At 37.8% G+C, this 15,681-nt stretch overlaps 1 protein-coding gene across 1 annotated transcript in view; it reads right to left on the bottom strand.

The window, feature by feature from the left end:
- ipo11 (importin 11) overlaps nt 1–15,681 on the bottom strand; it is a 111,779-nt gene that overhangs the window by 52,359 nt on the left and 43,739 nt on the right. The window contains exons 16-20 of the mRNA XM_040154581.1: nt 9,533–9,659; nt 3,702–3,735; nt 3,434–3,474; nt 3,190–3,306; nt 734–847 (exon numbers count right to left, since the gene is read on the bottom strand). Coding sequence (XP_040010515.1) covers nt 734–847; nt 3,190–3,306; nt 3,434–3,474; nt 3,702–3,735; nt 9,533–9,659 — 433 coding nt within the window. The remainder of the gene's footprint in view (nt 1–733; nt 848–3,189; nt 3,307–3,433; nt 3,475–3,701; nt 3,736–9,532; nt 9,660–15,681) is intronic.

The following is a 15,681-nucleotide window of genomic DNA, read 5'->3' on the forward strand; positions in this document are numbered from 1 at the left end:
ACTTATTGGTATCTATAGTGATGTTTAATTTTTTTTCTATTATTTTATTTCAGCCAACAGGTGGTACAGGTATTAAGTGTGAAACACACACACACACAGCAAGAAAACAGCAGCAAAACATAAGAAAATAATAATAATGTAATACTCACTGCCTGCAGGTAGTGCAAGCATTACAAATGCAGCAGCTATTATTTTCTTGCCTGCAGGAGACAACATCAGCACTGCTACATCTGCAGGTCCAAGCTCCAGCTGCTGGCTTTTAGTGTATGGTGTAGTTTGGCATGCGTAGAACTGGTCCAGCAATGACTGAGCAACTTCCCTTAGACATTATCTATAGCTTTTTACACGCATGTGAATTTGTGAGTGGGTTAAAAGCTAGTTCAACATGATGGTTCACATTTGCAAAAAAAACACAGGCAAACATGATACACTTGCCGAGTTGTGTTTGGCTCACAAAGATTTATCCATGCACAAACACTGAGTATATGTGTGCCCTCTTTAACATTGAGACCGGGGCACTGTGGTAGCCTAATGGTTGAGGCACATACCACATAACCGCAACGTCCACGCTTTGACTCCCGGCCGGTGCTGAATGTCATACCCCTCTCTGTATCTCTACTATGGCTGTCAAGTAAAGGCAACAATGTAAAAAAAACAAAAAAACAAACAAAACAAACAAAACAAAAAACAAAAAAAATGTGAACAAACATTGGAGGCTGAAGATGCACCATACCTGTACCAGGTGGATGAGCGTAGTGAGTATGGCACATCGAAGCATGTTGTGTTCTTCGGATTGCTTCCAGAGCAGGGGTAGGTACTGAACAAGACAGCCTACATATGGCCGGATCTGGAGCAGAAGAAAATTAAATCAAACGTGAGGTAGAACAGATAATACTGTTCAATTCAACCTGCATCTTCTACTTACTCCTCTGAAACTCTGACGAGTTTATTGTGGATGTTGCATGAATTCAAAGTCTTATTTGGGAGCAAGGAAAGGGACAATGGTCATCTCTGATTTGTTGCTGTCTCAGAAAAGTAGTGTGTTATTCATTAGATACCTAAACACACTTAAGGACAACTCAAGCAACTGCATATCTGGCATTGAAAGTGTGTTAACATTGTGTATACAGGATTTTAAAAAAGGAGCAACTATGCATTGTGTAATGCTTCCCTTCAAAGCTTTGTATGTATTTCTCAGCAGTGAATTCAGCCTCTATCAACCCAAATCAGCTGCTTCAAAACATGCTTAAGAGGAATAGCTGTGGAAAGAAAATACTGGACAGGTTATTGAAGATACATACTATATTGTCTTCTTAGTGTCACACTGAAAATGAGAACTCCACTGAGATGATCTCTCGGTGTGTCAACTCTACAGTCTTTAAAAGCACTCATGGAAGCCAATTTGGCTTAAACATGATGTGTTTGTAGATCCATGGCAGCAGCAGCAACAGTCAGGGCTGAGATCATGTGTAATGTACCAAAATGATGATCAGATTCTTTTTAAAACATACCAGCTTTTCACATGAGCCTGTTGTATCATTTTTGCTGTGCCTGCTGGATCATACTATAGTCAAGATGTACATTGTCAATGGCTTGCTGAAGTGCGGATCTAAGGTTTTACATTTCTTTTTCTATCTTCAGAGGATATGATACTGTGCATTTTATTACAAAAACGTGAGACCCATATCCACAGTTGATATTTTCCAACCTACTTTTATCTGAACCCATTATCCATACTACAACAACCTCCACAAAAATCAGTTTTTTTATAACAAAATGGGAAAGTATATAATATTCTTCTCTATTCTGAGTTCTATATTAGTTAAATATCTTTATTTTTTCTTTAAATCAAGTTCTTCTGTTTTAATCTCTAAAAAATTTGGATGGTCAGAAACCAAGTGGATGCCATTACTCTCCTGCCTCTGTGAAATTGGAAAATTATGATGGCACACTGAGTAATTTAGGTGCCGTTTCTGTGCAACCAGCCAACTCTTAGACATCCAAGTATGGTAGTGAATTATGGACTTCAGAAAGTTTTCTGCTATTTTCTTGTGCAGACTTATGCTAACCCTTCATATTCCCTGTAGCTGGTATGTGCCCGAGCTGCAGACCCCACATTGGGATTTTTTGCACGATTATACATTTATAAGGAGCTGGCTAGGAGTCGGGGGAACAGTAAAAAAAAAAAAAAAAAAAAAAAAAAAATCAAACAACATACAGCCTCAAGGAAAATGATAAAAAGGGTGAAAAACAGACCCACAAACCAGCTTAAGATGTTTTCTGTGAGACTGACAGCAGAAAAAGGTGCTAAATCTCATCATGTCTGTCATCATATCTCTCAAGCTGCACTCATGGTTTCATTGCCTAGTTTTCTCAGCTGCTGCCACCCTTTGTGGGTTCACAATCTCATGTGAAAAGGGTTAGAATATTAATGGGACTTCCACTGACTCTAGAAGTTAAGCCAGGGCCAGTGACTTGGAAAGACTTAACCAGCCTGACAGCTCACAAAGATGAAAGCCATTTCTGTAACCAATTTAAGTCAAGGGATCGTTTAAGGGAAGGTGCTTAAAATGGATCTGAAAAGAGCCTTGGGGCGGTCAAGAAGAAGGTCAATTTTCTTTAAGGGTTGGCAGTTAAGTGGATTAGAACGACTTGATGGATCCTCAAAAAAATAAAATCCATATGGCCACAAAAGCACTATAGTGGCAGAGGGGAGACTGTATCATCATGGTAAATGAAAACAGACATCGGAACAAGGGCTGCCTGAGGCCTTATGATTTACAAAGAGTAAAGATTTGGACTTCACAAATGCCAGTGTCTCAGGATGTGAAAAATCATAAAATCATTCAATTCTAGCTATCTTTGAGGACAGATGGTTGTTTACCTTGGTGGTGTGGGGTAAGTACAGGGAGACAGATGTTTTGTATCGGAGTTATGTTTTTAACAGCTTCACATGTCCCCTGAAGAGTCCGAGTCAGTGACTACAATTTGTGCAGTGCTTTTCTTCACAAAGCAGCAGCAGAATACAGTATATTTCCCCAGCTGTCAAACAAAAGGGCTCCTTCAAAGACATTTTCGAGTTTGGCTCAAGTTTACTTACATACTGTAACTAGTAATGGTAAAGAAATGAGAGAAGTAAGATGTGATCTATATTCCAAACCCTGCTTAGTTTGATATCTCAGATCTCACCTGGATGTTTACTCTCTCGATGACACAGGAGATGACATGGAGCACCTGCATTTTAGTGTCGCACTCTGTCACCTGCTGTAACAACTGGAAGAGCAGCCCAAAGATAGATTCGAGGTACTGAATGGAGAGACAGCAGAGTTTACATGTTTTAAAAAAGGGAAAATGCGATTATTGTGAAATTTTGATTTCATCTTCAAAGCCTCACTCAAAGCATCATTTCAACAGAGGTGAGACATGTACTCACTGGGAGGAATTGTTCTGTCCGGAACTCAAAGTCATCGACAGGTAGAAATCAGTTAAGGATGATATCAAATTGCTTAGGATGGATATGGCAGCAGTTCACTGGCACATATTAAAAGATTCTTCATTTGCTTTGGCATAGCTAACAAGCGATAAAGCTTGTTGTTGGTTGCAGGAAGACTTAAACAATAAGCATAATAAGCATTATCAATTCATTTGTCAAAAAAAAATTATGTCCTTTGTGAAAAATAATATAAGTATAGGAAGGATATTGAGCTTCAGGGTTGTAGCTGTCTCAATCCGCACCTGTGAGGGAAAAAAAGATAAAAATACTGTTTATTTTGAAAAGCATTTTAGAAATTAGTCACCACGCTTCTACCCCCCTATCGGTTCACTCTGAGTCAGTAGTGAAATAAGCTAAACAAAATAGAAGAAGAAGATTGCCAGAGATGCACATGCAGCAATACAAACAAACACTAAAACCATAATACCATTTTCCTATAATGGCAGCCTCTGAAAGACCACAACAACCAGCTCTCACTATAACAAAGGCTTTTCATAACTGAGTGTGTGCCTCAGCCCGGTAGCTAAATACAGGCTGTCTATTGTTATAAAAAGGAAACGGCCCCTACGCTTTTATTGCCTCTAGCAGTGTAATCTGGCAGTGTCAGAGTGATGGAGGTGGAAATGTCCACCAGGGAGAAAGTGATCAGATGGAGGAAAGGAGCGTTAAGAAGGAAAACGAGTGAAGAGAAAGGTAAGGGACTGAGAATTCAATTACAGTTGGACCTTGTTCTCAACAAATTCAGAACACATTTAAAGTACAAAAGGCATGAGCCTCCATGGGTGAATAAGTAAGTGTGTGTGCATGTGTGTGTCTGTGTGTGAGCAGTAAGGTCACATGACCTATATCCTGGTCTCTCTAAGGGGCGTTTAAAGTTTTATTTAAGCTTGCCACAAGACTCAAGACAAGATTCTGGGAGCCTTCTTTGACGCATTAATTTCGATAACTTACTGTAGAGAAAGTGTTTTTTATTGTCCTGATTACAGCAATCAAAAATTAAATAAAACAGGTTTTACAAAATAGTTTGGACTTTGTGATGAATGCAGGATCCCGCACTAAAAACCCTGCTTTTTGTTCATATTTATTCCAAATTTGTTAGTCATATAGCATAACTCATCCTAAATAATACTGGCTGGAAAAATAAATCCTATGAATCCTTGTCTTCTCTATGCGAATGTTTTCACATCTATTAAAAATGTGACAAACTCTAGTTTATTATTATATTATTCTGAATGACAGCATACATTTGCAGAAAGAAAATGTATTTGTTAAATATTTTATTGTTTAGTTCATTAATCATTTATATATGAATATTTGTGGTTGAGTCTCTTAAAGCACACAAGCCATCTCTAAAGTGGTTGGAGTTTCTCTTCTTCTACTCTCCAAATTTTGCACTTTTAATGCCAATCAGTTCAAAAGGTAACTCAGCTTTCAGGAAGTTACTAATTTTGCACCATACACCACTTGAAATTTCCAATTTAAACGAGCTGCAACATATCAAACCTTAAAAAATTTTTTTTTTAAAAAACAACACTTCCCCGTGTATAGTGCAAACTTATTGCTGCTGTGGAGGATCAGCAGCAAAATGACAGATTTCAGCTTTAAAGTCCATGAAGTCTTTGTAGTTTTTATGACGAACTACCAATAGTATGTGTTTATGAAGCATTGACATTCAAATGGACCTGAGAAGCTGTCATTGTACTATCTTTCTAAAACAAGCGATAATAGAGCAATAACTTTCATTTAACACAGTTTTGTCAAAGGAGTGCATGTCATCAATATTTAACAATTACAACAACAGCATCGACTTGCCTCGTAGTGACAATTATAAGGTCTGGAGACCAAACATAAAAATACAGCTACTTTCCCATGGAATACAGCTTGAAATTGAGTAATTAAAAACACATTTCCCACATTTACGCAGATGAAATTATTTGCATAATCCACACATAATGCTGTTTAAGTCTATGTAACTCTTTTATATTTAACACTTAATAGGTTAAGGGTTTGGTAATGTGGTCTTAACAAGGCAGAGACTAAGTTTAACCCTCTCTCTTTGAAGAGCAGCATGGAAGAAACATGCAAACAATTCATTCAGACATGAAAAGTTGTTTCTTGTCATTGTGAATGACATCCTATATTCACAATATAAAAGATACACAAAACCACTGTAATATGTAATTTCAAGGTGTAAAATAATTAAATATGATTTTGAGACATTGTTGTATTTAAAGATTTAAAAATTTTCACCTTGTGTCTGCAAGATCATAAAATACTGAAGAATGTTTTGGCAACGCTGCATAAATTAACAAGCAACAAACAGTATTTTGATGAACGAGGGCCAACAGTTGCCATCAGCACTGGCCTTGTTGGCATCTCAAACACTAATGAGAGAAACTGCAATTCTACAGCAGAGTGTAGAAGATAATAGATCGTGTGATGAAGTACTCAGTTGGGTCTCATAAAACTTGCACGCACGCACGCATGCACGCACAATGCCTGACAATGATAGTCAAAACATTTGCTTCACATTATTATTCAGGCTCAAACTTTCTCTGAGGGATACTAAAAAGCAGCAGGTTCAAACTGATTAAAAGTTCAATCAGTGAAAATTACACTAAACTAATTTACTTAATCTAAACAAGCCAAAGAAAGGCTTCAACTTGGCAGCCACTGAGTGAAAAACAATACTGGATCCCAAAAATCTGACAGGAGAGAAAATTACAAATTGATGTACACAGCTATGTCCAGTCCGACTGCATGCATGTTAAATGCACACACTCTTCCCCCAGGAAAGTAATTCATCCAGTGCTCCACCAATGGCAGTTATTACCTGGACCTTAGATAGATTTAATACTCATGACATGGGCTTAAAACAGCCAAAGAGTGGGTCAAAGTTTCATTGTGGCCTCATAGACGCCAACCACAAAGGAAAAAGAGAAAGTAATAAACAAGTATTGTCTGGAAATTAGAATTAGAGCAGATAAACAACAATACTTTGCACAAATTGTAGCTACAACTGGTTTATCACTAAAATCCCTGGAAACAGAGCAATCTCATAAACTTTTTCATGAAAAGAAAGAAATAATTGATGATTAGTGTTTTTGATTTACTTGTCTGTCTCAGGTAATTTAACTACAAAATGAATCCTTTTACACTGATTGTAAGACACTTTAGACAAATTTTTATTTTTTGCATGGGGAAAAAGCTGATCTGATGAAAAGTCCATTACTATTTCATATTTGAGATGTTCTCTCCTTGCTGTCATGCTGTAATCTTAGATTCCAGAAATAATTTGTGGTTCAAAACTGATGTCAGTCAGGATCGTGCATTTCTGTACAGTAACCAAAAACATCATAGGATTATAATTATGAGGCAAAAATCCATGTTTAACAAGTGCCTCAGAGACTTCCTGCGGTCGAGGAAAAGTGAGCAGAAATGGGACAAACTGTTGACTAAAACTTCACAGCATGATGTCATCAAAGCTAGCTTAATAGCAAATTCTAGAAAAAAGGATTTCCTCTTGCTTGGAATGCAAATTGCCTGAAAACAGAAGGAGTTAAACTTGCCACCAAATTATTTTTAGTCTTTACTCAGAATCTGTGGGTAGAGACCAGAGAAGAATGCAGCTGTGATAGTGCAGAGAAGAATGTACTGAAAGAAAGGAAGAGAGAAAAACTGGCACAATAGTACACTGCAAGCAACATGCATCTGGGATGTGTTATTCAGCTCATGAATGTCATTGATAGATGCCAGTGAACTGTTGCTGTGCAATGCATGTTTTTGTCTCATAGAGAAAGCACCCAGATTGTGTAATGTTACAACAAAAAATCCATATTTTCTCAAAAGGTACAATATATTAGCATCTTTTATGACAAATTGAAATTGAATTAGCATGTAAAATCAGTTGTAAATCAGTGGTTAATCAAAAAAAAAAAAAATCAAATTAAAACATTCTTATTCGACAGGTTTTTTGTTACACAACACCTGCATTGCATCTGCAATTCATCATATGCTTAACAGAACATGCCCTTACTAGAATTCCATCAAAACATAGCACTGCAATCAGATTCCCCGGAAATAAGTATAATACAATTATTTTAGCCACTTAAGGGTTTATTTGTAAATTTGACTAATTTCATTAAAGCCACAGACTTGTCTATCAGTTATTTAACCAAACTCATACCTCCCTACAAGCCTATTTATTGCAGTCAGACAAGAGACCTAAATCTAATTTAAGGATGCAAGGTGACTGTGCTTTCTTTATTAAGGCACCAAGATCTGAAATGATCTTCCTGAAGACATCTGGTAAGTATCTTCATTAAATTAGGGATAGGAATTTTATTTAATATCACTGAAATTTAACTGAAAATTATGTTACAGTCTAATCTTTAAAAAATGTGCAAGATTCGGTTGGAGTTGTTACAAAAGTAGATAGTATTGTACAGCAGAAATTAAAAAAGAAAAAACAAACCAAAAATAACAACACTAAACAGGCACAGATTGGGTCAAGCAACCTGCCATAGCATCAGAATTTTTTTTTTTTTTTGATAAAACTGTAACTCTATTCACGCTACAGTTTTTCCAATAGGGTAACAATAATAGATATCCTTATTCCAGCCACCCTATTCCCTCTCTAAATTCTCCTGTTTCTCTCATTTAAAAAAAACACCTCATAACACAAAAAAAGCAAAGCAACTACAAGGGTAAGTGGCCAAGCTGAAGCATGTTAATAGGAGCAAATCAATAAGCCTCTCTTCTCAATTACTCCTTTCGATTAGGTATGGAAACTGAAATATCAGAAATAAACGTAACCATTATCATGCGTGCTTCACTCTCCATCTGAACAACAAGGATGGCAGAATATCATCCGAGATAGTGATAACCAATTGGACTGATTGATGGAGGGCAGTTCATGATCAATATTTAATTCTCCCTAAGAGGCTGTAATTGTCCTAGACAATACAAATCAGGAACCACAACATGATAGGTGAGCTGGTCAGTAATGTAACTGCAAATTTTTTGAAGTAAGAAACTAACAGAAGTAAGAAACTATCAGAAGCCATCAGTTCCCTCATAATCCTTCAAGCAATTTCCAATATGTAGCATTAGATTTTAAAAAACTGTGTTATAACTTGTAAAACAAATGAAAAATGCATTTCTTTGAGTAACTTCGTATCCATTTGGCTTCACTTGGGGATTAAATGAGTGAAATCGAAAACCTATAAATGACTATTACTGGTTACATTTAAATGCCTCCATTAATCATAAAATAAAATTTAAAAAAATCATATCCTGGGGACATATGTGATATGTATGTTCAGGGCAGAATAACTCGATTAACTATTAAATGTGCAATGCATGGGGAGATAACTGACTAACTCTATACAATACCACGTACACAAGATTAATTCTAGTTTATAGTTACCTGTTAATCATTTTTACTATACAACCCAAATCATGAAATGTGGATAGATGTGGCCTGCCTTAGTTAATTGGTATCCATTTAATTAAAGCACCCAACATGGATTATGCATCATACATAACATAAGTGGGGACACAGAATTAATTATGCTTCTTTTTATCACATTAGTATTATCACGGCATGGTGTTTGTTCCTTATGTGTATTATAATCCTAATTATATTACAGTCTCAATTATATTCAAATCACATTATACGTATATCACAACTAAGAGGATAGCAAATAAACACATCTAAAAGTTCCTCACACATAGGCAGATTATAAAGTGAGCGGCAATTAGACGCAGAAAGATTGAACCAAGTTCTTCAAAAGGGTGCATTGCTAATAGTGAGATTAAAAGATAAAGATATAATTTTGTTGGTTCCTGCCTAACTTTGTTTGAGTTTGTTTGTAGAACATGCTGGTAAGATGAAAACTGTGTTTGTGTAGCTGACTGCGCACTTTCACTAACAGCCCATTTCAGTTACTACAAATCCAGTGTTTTCTGGCAAAGCTGGCGCTCCAGTCATAATAAGCAGTTTACCTACACAAGATTTTACGTCTGTAGATGCCTTACCACCAAGTCGGGATCCTGCATGAGGCTCAGGATGACCTCATACAGTAAAGGTCGAAGGTCAGATTTGAACTTGACAGAGATCCACTGTCCTATTAGCCAGATCACTCGGCGGCGAATCAACTTGTACCTGAAGAGGAGAGGAGAGGAGAGAAATAAGTTTTGGTTGCATAGAAATACTTTAACAGACTTCTTTGCACTTATGCACTCTTCAACCACATCATAATTTGGAAAAATGAACCAGCCGGCTCTCTAATCTTATCTCCACAATGTAGCTGCAGTTCTTATGGATCCATTAGAAACAACTGGGCCAGCTATTCAAATGATGAAATCGGAGCTGTCATTGCTTATGGCTCATCCTACAATTTCTTTTGTCACTGGCTTACGTATGCTGAAGACTGCAGTATAATTTGTCTCTCTGTGGAGATACCCATATAACAGTCCCTCTGTTATGCATATCCAACTCCAAGGCTATGTCTAATTTTACCCACACTCTAGTTGTGCATATTTCAGTGTATGTTTATGTTACCAGAAAAGAGAGAGCCAGAGATAGAGGCACTTCTGCATAGGAAATTAGAGACCATGGCAGAGTGATCCTTCACACTTAAATCTGGCTCAAAAAAACGATCCAAGGGACAAATTGAGAAAAAGGACAACTAGGTGAAGAAAGGGTTTCTTAAGAATGAGTATATTGTGCTTGTATTTGTTTCAATGAATGCCTGTGACCAAAAGACAGAAAGTCTGAGAGACCCTGAAACCAGTGTCTAAAGACTAAGGAGGGGAAATAGCCTGGTTAGAAAAGCAGAATGATTCAAAACCTTTTGGGGATAAGTAGTGTGTGATATGAATGAAAATGCCCTACGTTGCATGTCCCAAATGTGAGGCACCGAATGTTGGGGACAGATGGTTCTTCAACAATTGTATCGAGCAGGCAAGAAGTGCCCCTTGGCATCCGCCCTTGTTTGTATCTGAGGCAGAAATTGTGTCTGAGGACCGCCTTGCCAGAAATTAGCGGATGAAGGGATGAAGGAACGGAGAAATGAGAGAATAAATTATAGGGGGATGACACTCTTGTTCGCTTCTTGTCAAATATCCACAGGGACCCAGAGACTGAAGTCAGGGCACCAGCCAGAAGATACCAAACAACCGCATGACTCAGAACTTGGAGTTGGCAAACAATACTGTGCACATTAGTGAGTGAGTGAGTGAGTGAGTGAGTGAGTGAGTGAGTGAGTGAGTGAGTGAGTGAGTGAGTGAGTGAGTGAGTGAGTGAGTGAGTGTGTGCGCGCGCGCGCATAGATGTACAAGAAAATAAAGAGAGTTGCTTATATGAATATTTTTGTTACCATCACTAAAAACAATAAGCTAAATGCTACTTGGCCTTGATTTCTTATCATCAAGCACAAGTTGGCACTTAGACAATCCTGGGCTAAACTGCTCAGGAGCAGTAGAGTGTGCGAGAAGAATAAACTAGCATCCATTTATTTTTAGAAAGCAAGCAATAGCAACCAGACCAATCTGATTTTCTACGAGCTTTTATGGAGGCAGTAACATATGGGATGGTTCCAACATGATAGAGCAAGTACAGCAGTGCCAGCGGACAATGGCCATGGGCACATTCCCAGAGCTCTCCCCACATAATCAGGTTCCAAACAGTGGCTTGGCACCAAAATACTGATGCACAGACAGCAAGTGGGTAACATCAAGAGTAAATAATCAAATTACAGATGATTATCCGTTTTCACCTTAACACTCATATACATATAAAAGTCTGGGACACTGACACTTTTTGATGTATTCTTTAAGACAGCAAATTAAAAAGATTTTTTTTTCCTACATAGTGCAGTAGATAACCATTGGCAAATATAATTAAGTGTTGAGAATGCAAATTCAGACTTGAGCAAACACAAAATAAATCCTGAAAACTGTCAGCATTATTTCTGAAATCATCATAATCTATATGCTGGTTATTAGTAATCCATGGCATATGTTGAAGTGACTAAAAGATTTTTGTTCCCAACTCTGCATATAATATAAGAATGTGGTGCATGCGTGCTGCTTCAACTGGGGAGACTACAACATGTGGTGTTTCTTATTAGTGCCGCTGGCAAAGTGGAAGAAAAGAATGGAAAGGCAAATGGACAGGCAGGTTGACAGGGTATCTGTCCATCAGTTAAAGGTTAGACATGACTCATCCTCGCTAAACCTGTCTTCTCCTCCATAACTTCACACAGCTGTCAGCCAGCCTGCTCATCCTTCTGGCAAACACATGGGAAATCCATGTGGACAAAGTATGAACTAAATGAAAATCATAATCTCAATCTCACATTTGTTTTATATTTTGTGTGTTTGGCAGCACTTAGATAGTGTGGTTACTGCCATATATCTATAGTGACCAGATTTTTTAAATGTTCGGACTGTGTGGAAAATTTTGATGTGTTCGGACTGTGTGCAAGCAAATGTCAGTATACTCATTGGGACTCAAAGTCTGTTAACTTAATGGTATCAACACCAGCTGAGAGACAGTGTGAATCCCAACGGTAGAAGATATAAGAGAAGCAGAAGTAAACGGAGTCATAATAAAACTAGTATAAGGAGGGAAACCTCAAAAATGCAGACCTTAAACAGGTAACATTTATGATCAGGCAATATACAGTGTATTCGGAACATATTCAGACCCCTTAAATTTTTTTCACATTTTGTTATGTTGCAGCGAAAAAATCAAAAAAAATCAAAAAAATCCATAATGACAGATCCTCATCTTCATAATGATTTGTCATTATGCGGAATTAAGTGTAGATTGATGAGGGAAAATTTTTTTTTTTTTTGAAGGGGGTCTGAAACACCCAAATGCACTATAGTATTGGGTCATGAACCCAAGCTTCGCGAAAAGTGCAATGTGGTGCTTCTTTTGCGTCATAACCCCAACCCTACCTGTGTAAACATGCCAACTCAAATATGTATGGAGCATAAAGCCAACAAAAAACCATCCATAGTGGCAAATACTAACAATAAGGGAAAATTAAGTTGAAGAGAACCAGAGGACATAATATTTTACAGCATGTACTGGTAACACAGGAGAGGGACTGACTTTTCTAACAAAACTCTACACAAAAGGTCAAGTCACAAAAGGCAATGTCGAAATGCCAGTGATGGAACACACACTTTATCTGGATGTGTCTAGGTGACAAAAAAGCCTCCTTCAGGCTATTCCGAGATTTCAGCGTGAGTGATATTAAGGGTGTGTGTAGCCTTGTCCAGGTACAAGTCACGTGTTCCTTTTGTTCCTGTGCATGCTGTCATCTCTGCGCTATCAGACATGACGACTCATCACAGGTATGACAACTGTTTTGGTTGGGGCAGTGAAGGAAGGAAAAGATAGGCAGCGAGTCAAAATCTGAGTGTGTGTGACGAAAAGTGTGCAAGTATGACTGTGCATACGGTATGTGTTTGTGTAGTCATCATGCCAAAAACTGACAAACAGCTGTCTTTTTTTTAAGGGGGCTTAGTAACAGCCCCAGGCTCAGCCACAGGTGCTGACAGATATGGTTATTCATATTTAGACTGTTGCTGCTTCATATCATGTGATATAGACAGACTTACACATGGCTCAAACTTAAATCGGTGATTCGCCTCATGAAATCCAGCACAATTATGGAATGTACAAGCTTGGAGGGTATTATCACACTTATACCACAGCCACTTGCCAACAAAATCTCATTTGATCATTTCATCGTGAAATCAAGTTTCAGTTGTTCAGTTACTCGTGAGTAATTCTGATCTCACTTTTTAACATCATGAAAAATAGTTCATGAGTTCAGAATTCCTGACTATTGCATTACTAGGCAACTTCTAGGTAAACAAGACTTTTAAATCCTGACAAGTTTGGGAATCTGGAATGAGAGAAAACTTTCATTGACTGCTTTCAAATTCTGAACCTACCTAGAGTATAAGAACAGAGTACAGTGCTTCATTGTGCTACATGACATTATTAGAACTGTCTGCCCAATGAAGGTAACGTTACGTAAACAAATACAAACACTATCGCCAATTCTCTTTTCCCTCTCACTCCTACTTCTCCTCATTTCTTTATTATCTGTACAGTTTTGGTCATGTTCCCTCTCTCCTCTCCTCTAGAGCTATGCCCCAGATCCACAAGCTACCATCTTCAGTGCAGCTTACTTTATTTTAAAAGTCATTTCCACCTCCTACTGTTGGCCGATTTGGATGTCAAGATTCACGCAAATATCAAACACATTTGAAATTTCATCTGCACGGTTTTTAAGTGCACTTGGCTCCACATCTGGTAAATAAGTACATCAGTCTATCGCTGGTGTCTCACAGGTTTTCTGAAAAAGAGGTCTGCGTGGGGAAGGATAGCCTACAGGTCCGATAAGAGCCATGGCAAAATTGATGAGCAGGATCAGAAATCAATACAATCTAAATGAGACGCTACCCTAAGGAAACAGCATGGTAACTGGCACAGACAAACTGTGAGCTGAGAGGAGAGCAGGCAACTGAAAATCCTGCAGCTGTAGAAGAATGTGGATGTAGACTAATCTAAACCTCAAAGTCTGTCATGGACAACATTAATTTAGCTGTTCTAATGACACTGGTTTCTCGGCAGAAATAGTAGAAACAGGCTTTAGCTTTTTTTTTTTTTATAAACTTGTACTACTCTTGAAGAGATTGTTGTTAATGTTTAGTATTTCATTGTTCTTTACGATGTGGATCATGCTCCAAATAAACAAGCTCTATTAAAACAGCCAGTACCCAGAGGGCCAGGGAAGGTAAGCATTACAGCATGATCTGGGAATGCTCTTGGAACAACAACAAATGTGCATCAGGCAAGTGTGTCGACCAGAAAATCTGCTTTGGATGTGGCTTCTGGCAGATGCCAATTTAGGTATTGTCCTTCGGCTTCTCCTGAGATACTGCCAAGCTAGGGAAATATTTCAGCCCTACTATATTCACAGCGTTGCAAAACTAAAATCAGATCAGAGGAGACCTGGAGTACTTCTAGACCTATATGAAATGTATACTTTTAAAGTAGTGCTGACAGGGGTTGCATAAAAACAAATACTCTTGGAGTATCACCGTTGGAGTCTGAAAATAATTCTCTGTCCACTAAACAACACAAATTTTTTATCCCCACCTTTAGGAAACTTGTGGGCTGCATAATAAAAATTATAAAGTCAAGTTGAAAGTTAATTCCCTATTCATACTGTTTTTCTATATTTTTTTTACACAGCAAAACAAATTCTATTATAGATAAATTTTTCACTTAACATCCATTACTTACATTGTTATATCAAGGGTGTGTGTGTGTGTCCACACAGTATGTGCTAACCTGTTGGCAATGGAGAACAGCAATGCAATGGCTCCAGCGAAATGCACATTTCCCAATACAAAACACTAAATTGTTCATATAAAGTAAACAGACTGAACAAACAATCCATGGGCTGAATTCAACTCAACTCTGCCAACATGGGCTTCACCCCAGCACACTCGAGCATTTGGAAGAAAATCGAGAACAACAATTCACACAGAGAATAAATACTTAACATAAACACAGTAACATAAACATTATAAATAGCCACTTTGTAGCCAGAGGGTGGACTATGTAAGGAAACCAAAACTAACAATCATCAAGAAAGGCGTTTAATCTTTTCTGTTGTTTACGTGTGTTTGTACACTCAATGACCAGAAGAATATAAGCCATGCCTGCGTAGAAGTAGAGGGCCTTTCACTATTATTTACATAGAGAACACATTTGGGATGAACTTGAAAGCAGCATCAGTAAAAAGAAACAGCCACCAATAAACCTCGGGCAGCTGTGCAAAGCACTGGTGTGTGCATTGTTAGCTTTGATCCCACAGAGATACAGCTCTTTCAAATGTGGTTAACAGAATGGAATAGGCATTTGTAAGTTTCTGGTCACAAGAATGTATATACTATATATACAATGTGTAGTTTGGTTCCCTAGCGTATCAAATAGAACTGCTGTGTATAGATTGCAACATGTGGAGGAACAATGGGGTGGTTAAAGTGCTCTCACTGTGTGGCAAAAGATGCTGCTCTAAAAATAATCTTTTAGAGGTAAAAAAGCAGAATGGGTGGAAGAAGCTGCAGGCTGTGGAACGAGGCGGTCA

The sequence above is a fragment of the Xiphias gladius genome, chromosome 19 (assembly GCF_016859285.1).
Source record: "Xiphias gladius isolate SHS-SW01 ecotype Sanya breed wild chromosome 19, ASM1685928v1, whole genome shotgun sequence".
In the NCBI taxonomy this organism is placed as follows: domain Eukaryota; kingdom Metazoa; phylum Chordata; class Actinopteri; order Istiophoriformes; family Xiphiidae; genus Xiphias; species Xiphias gladius.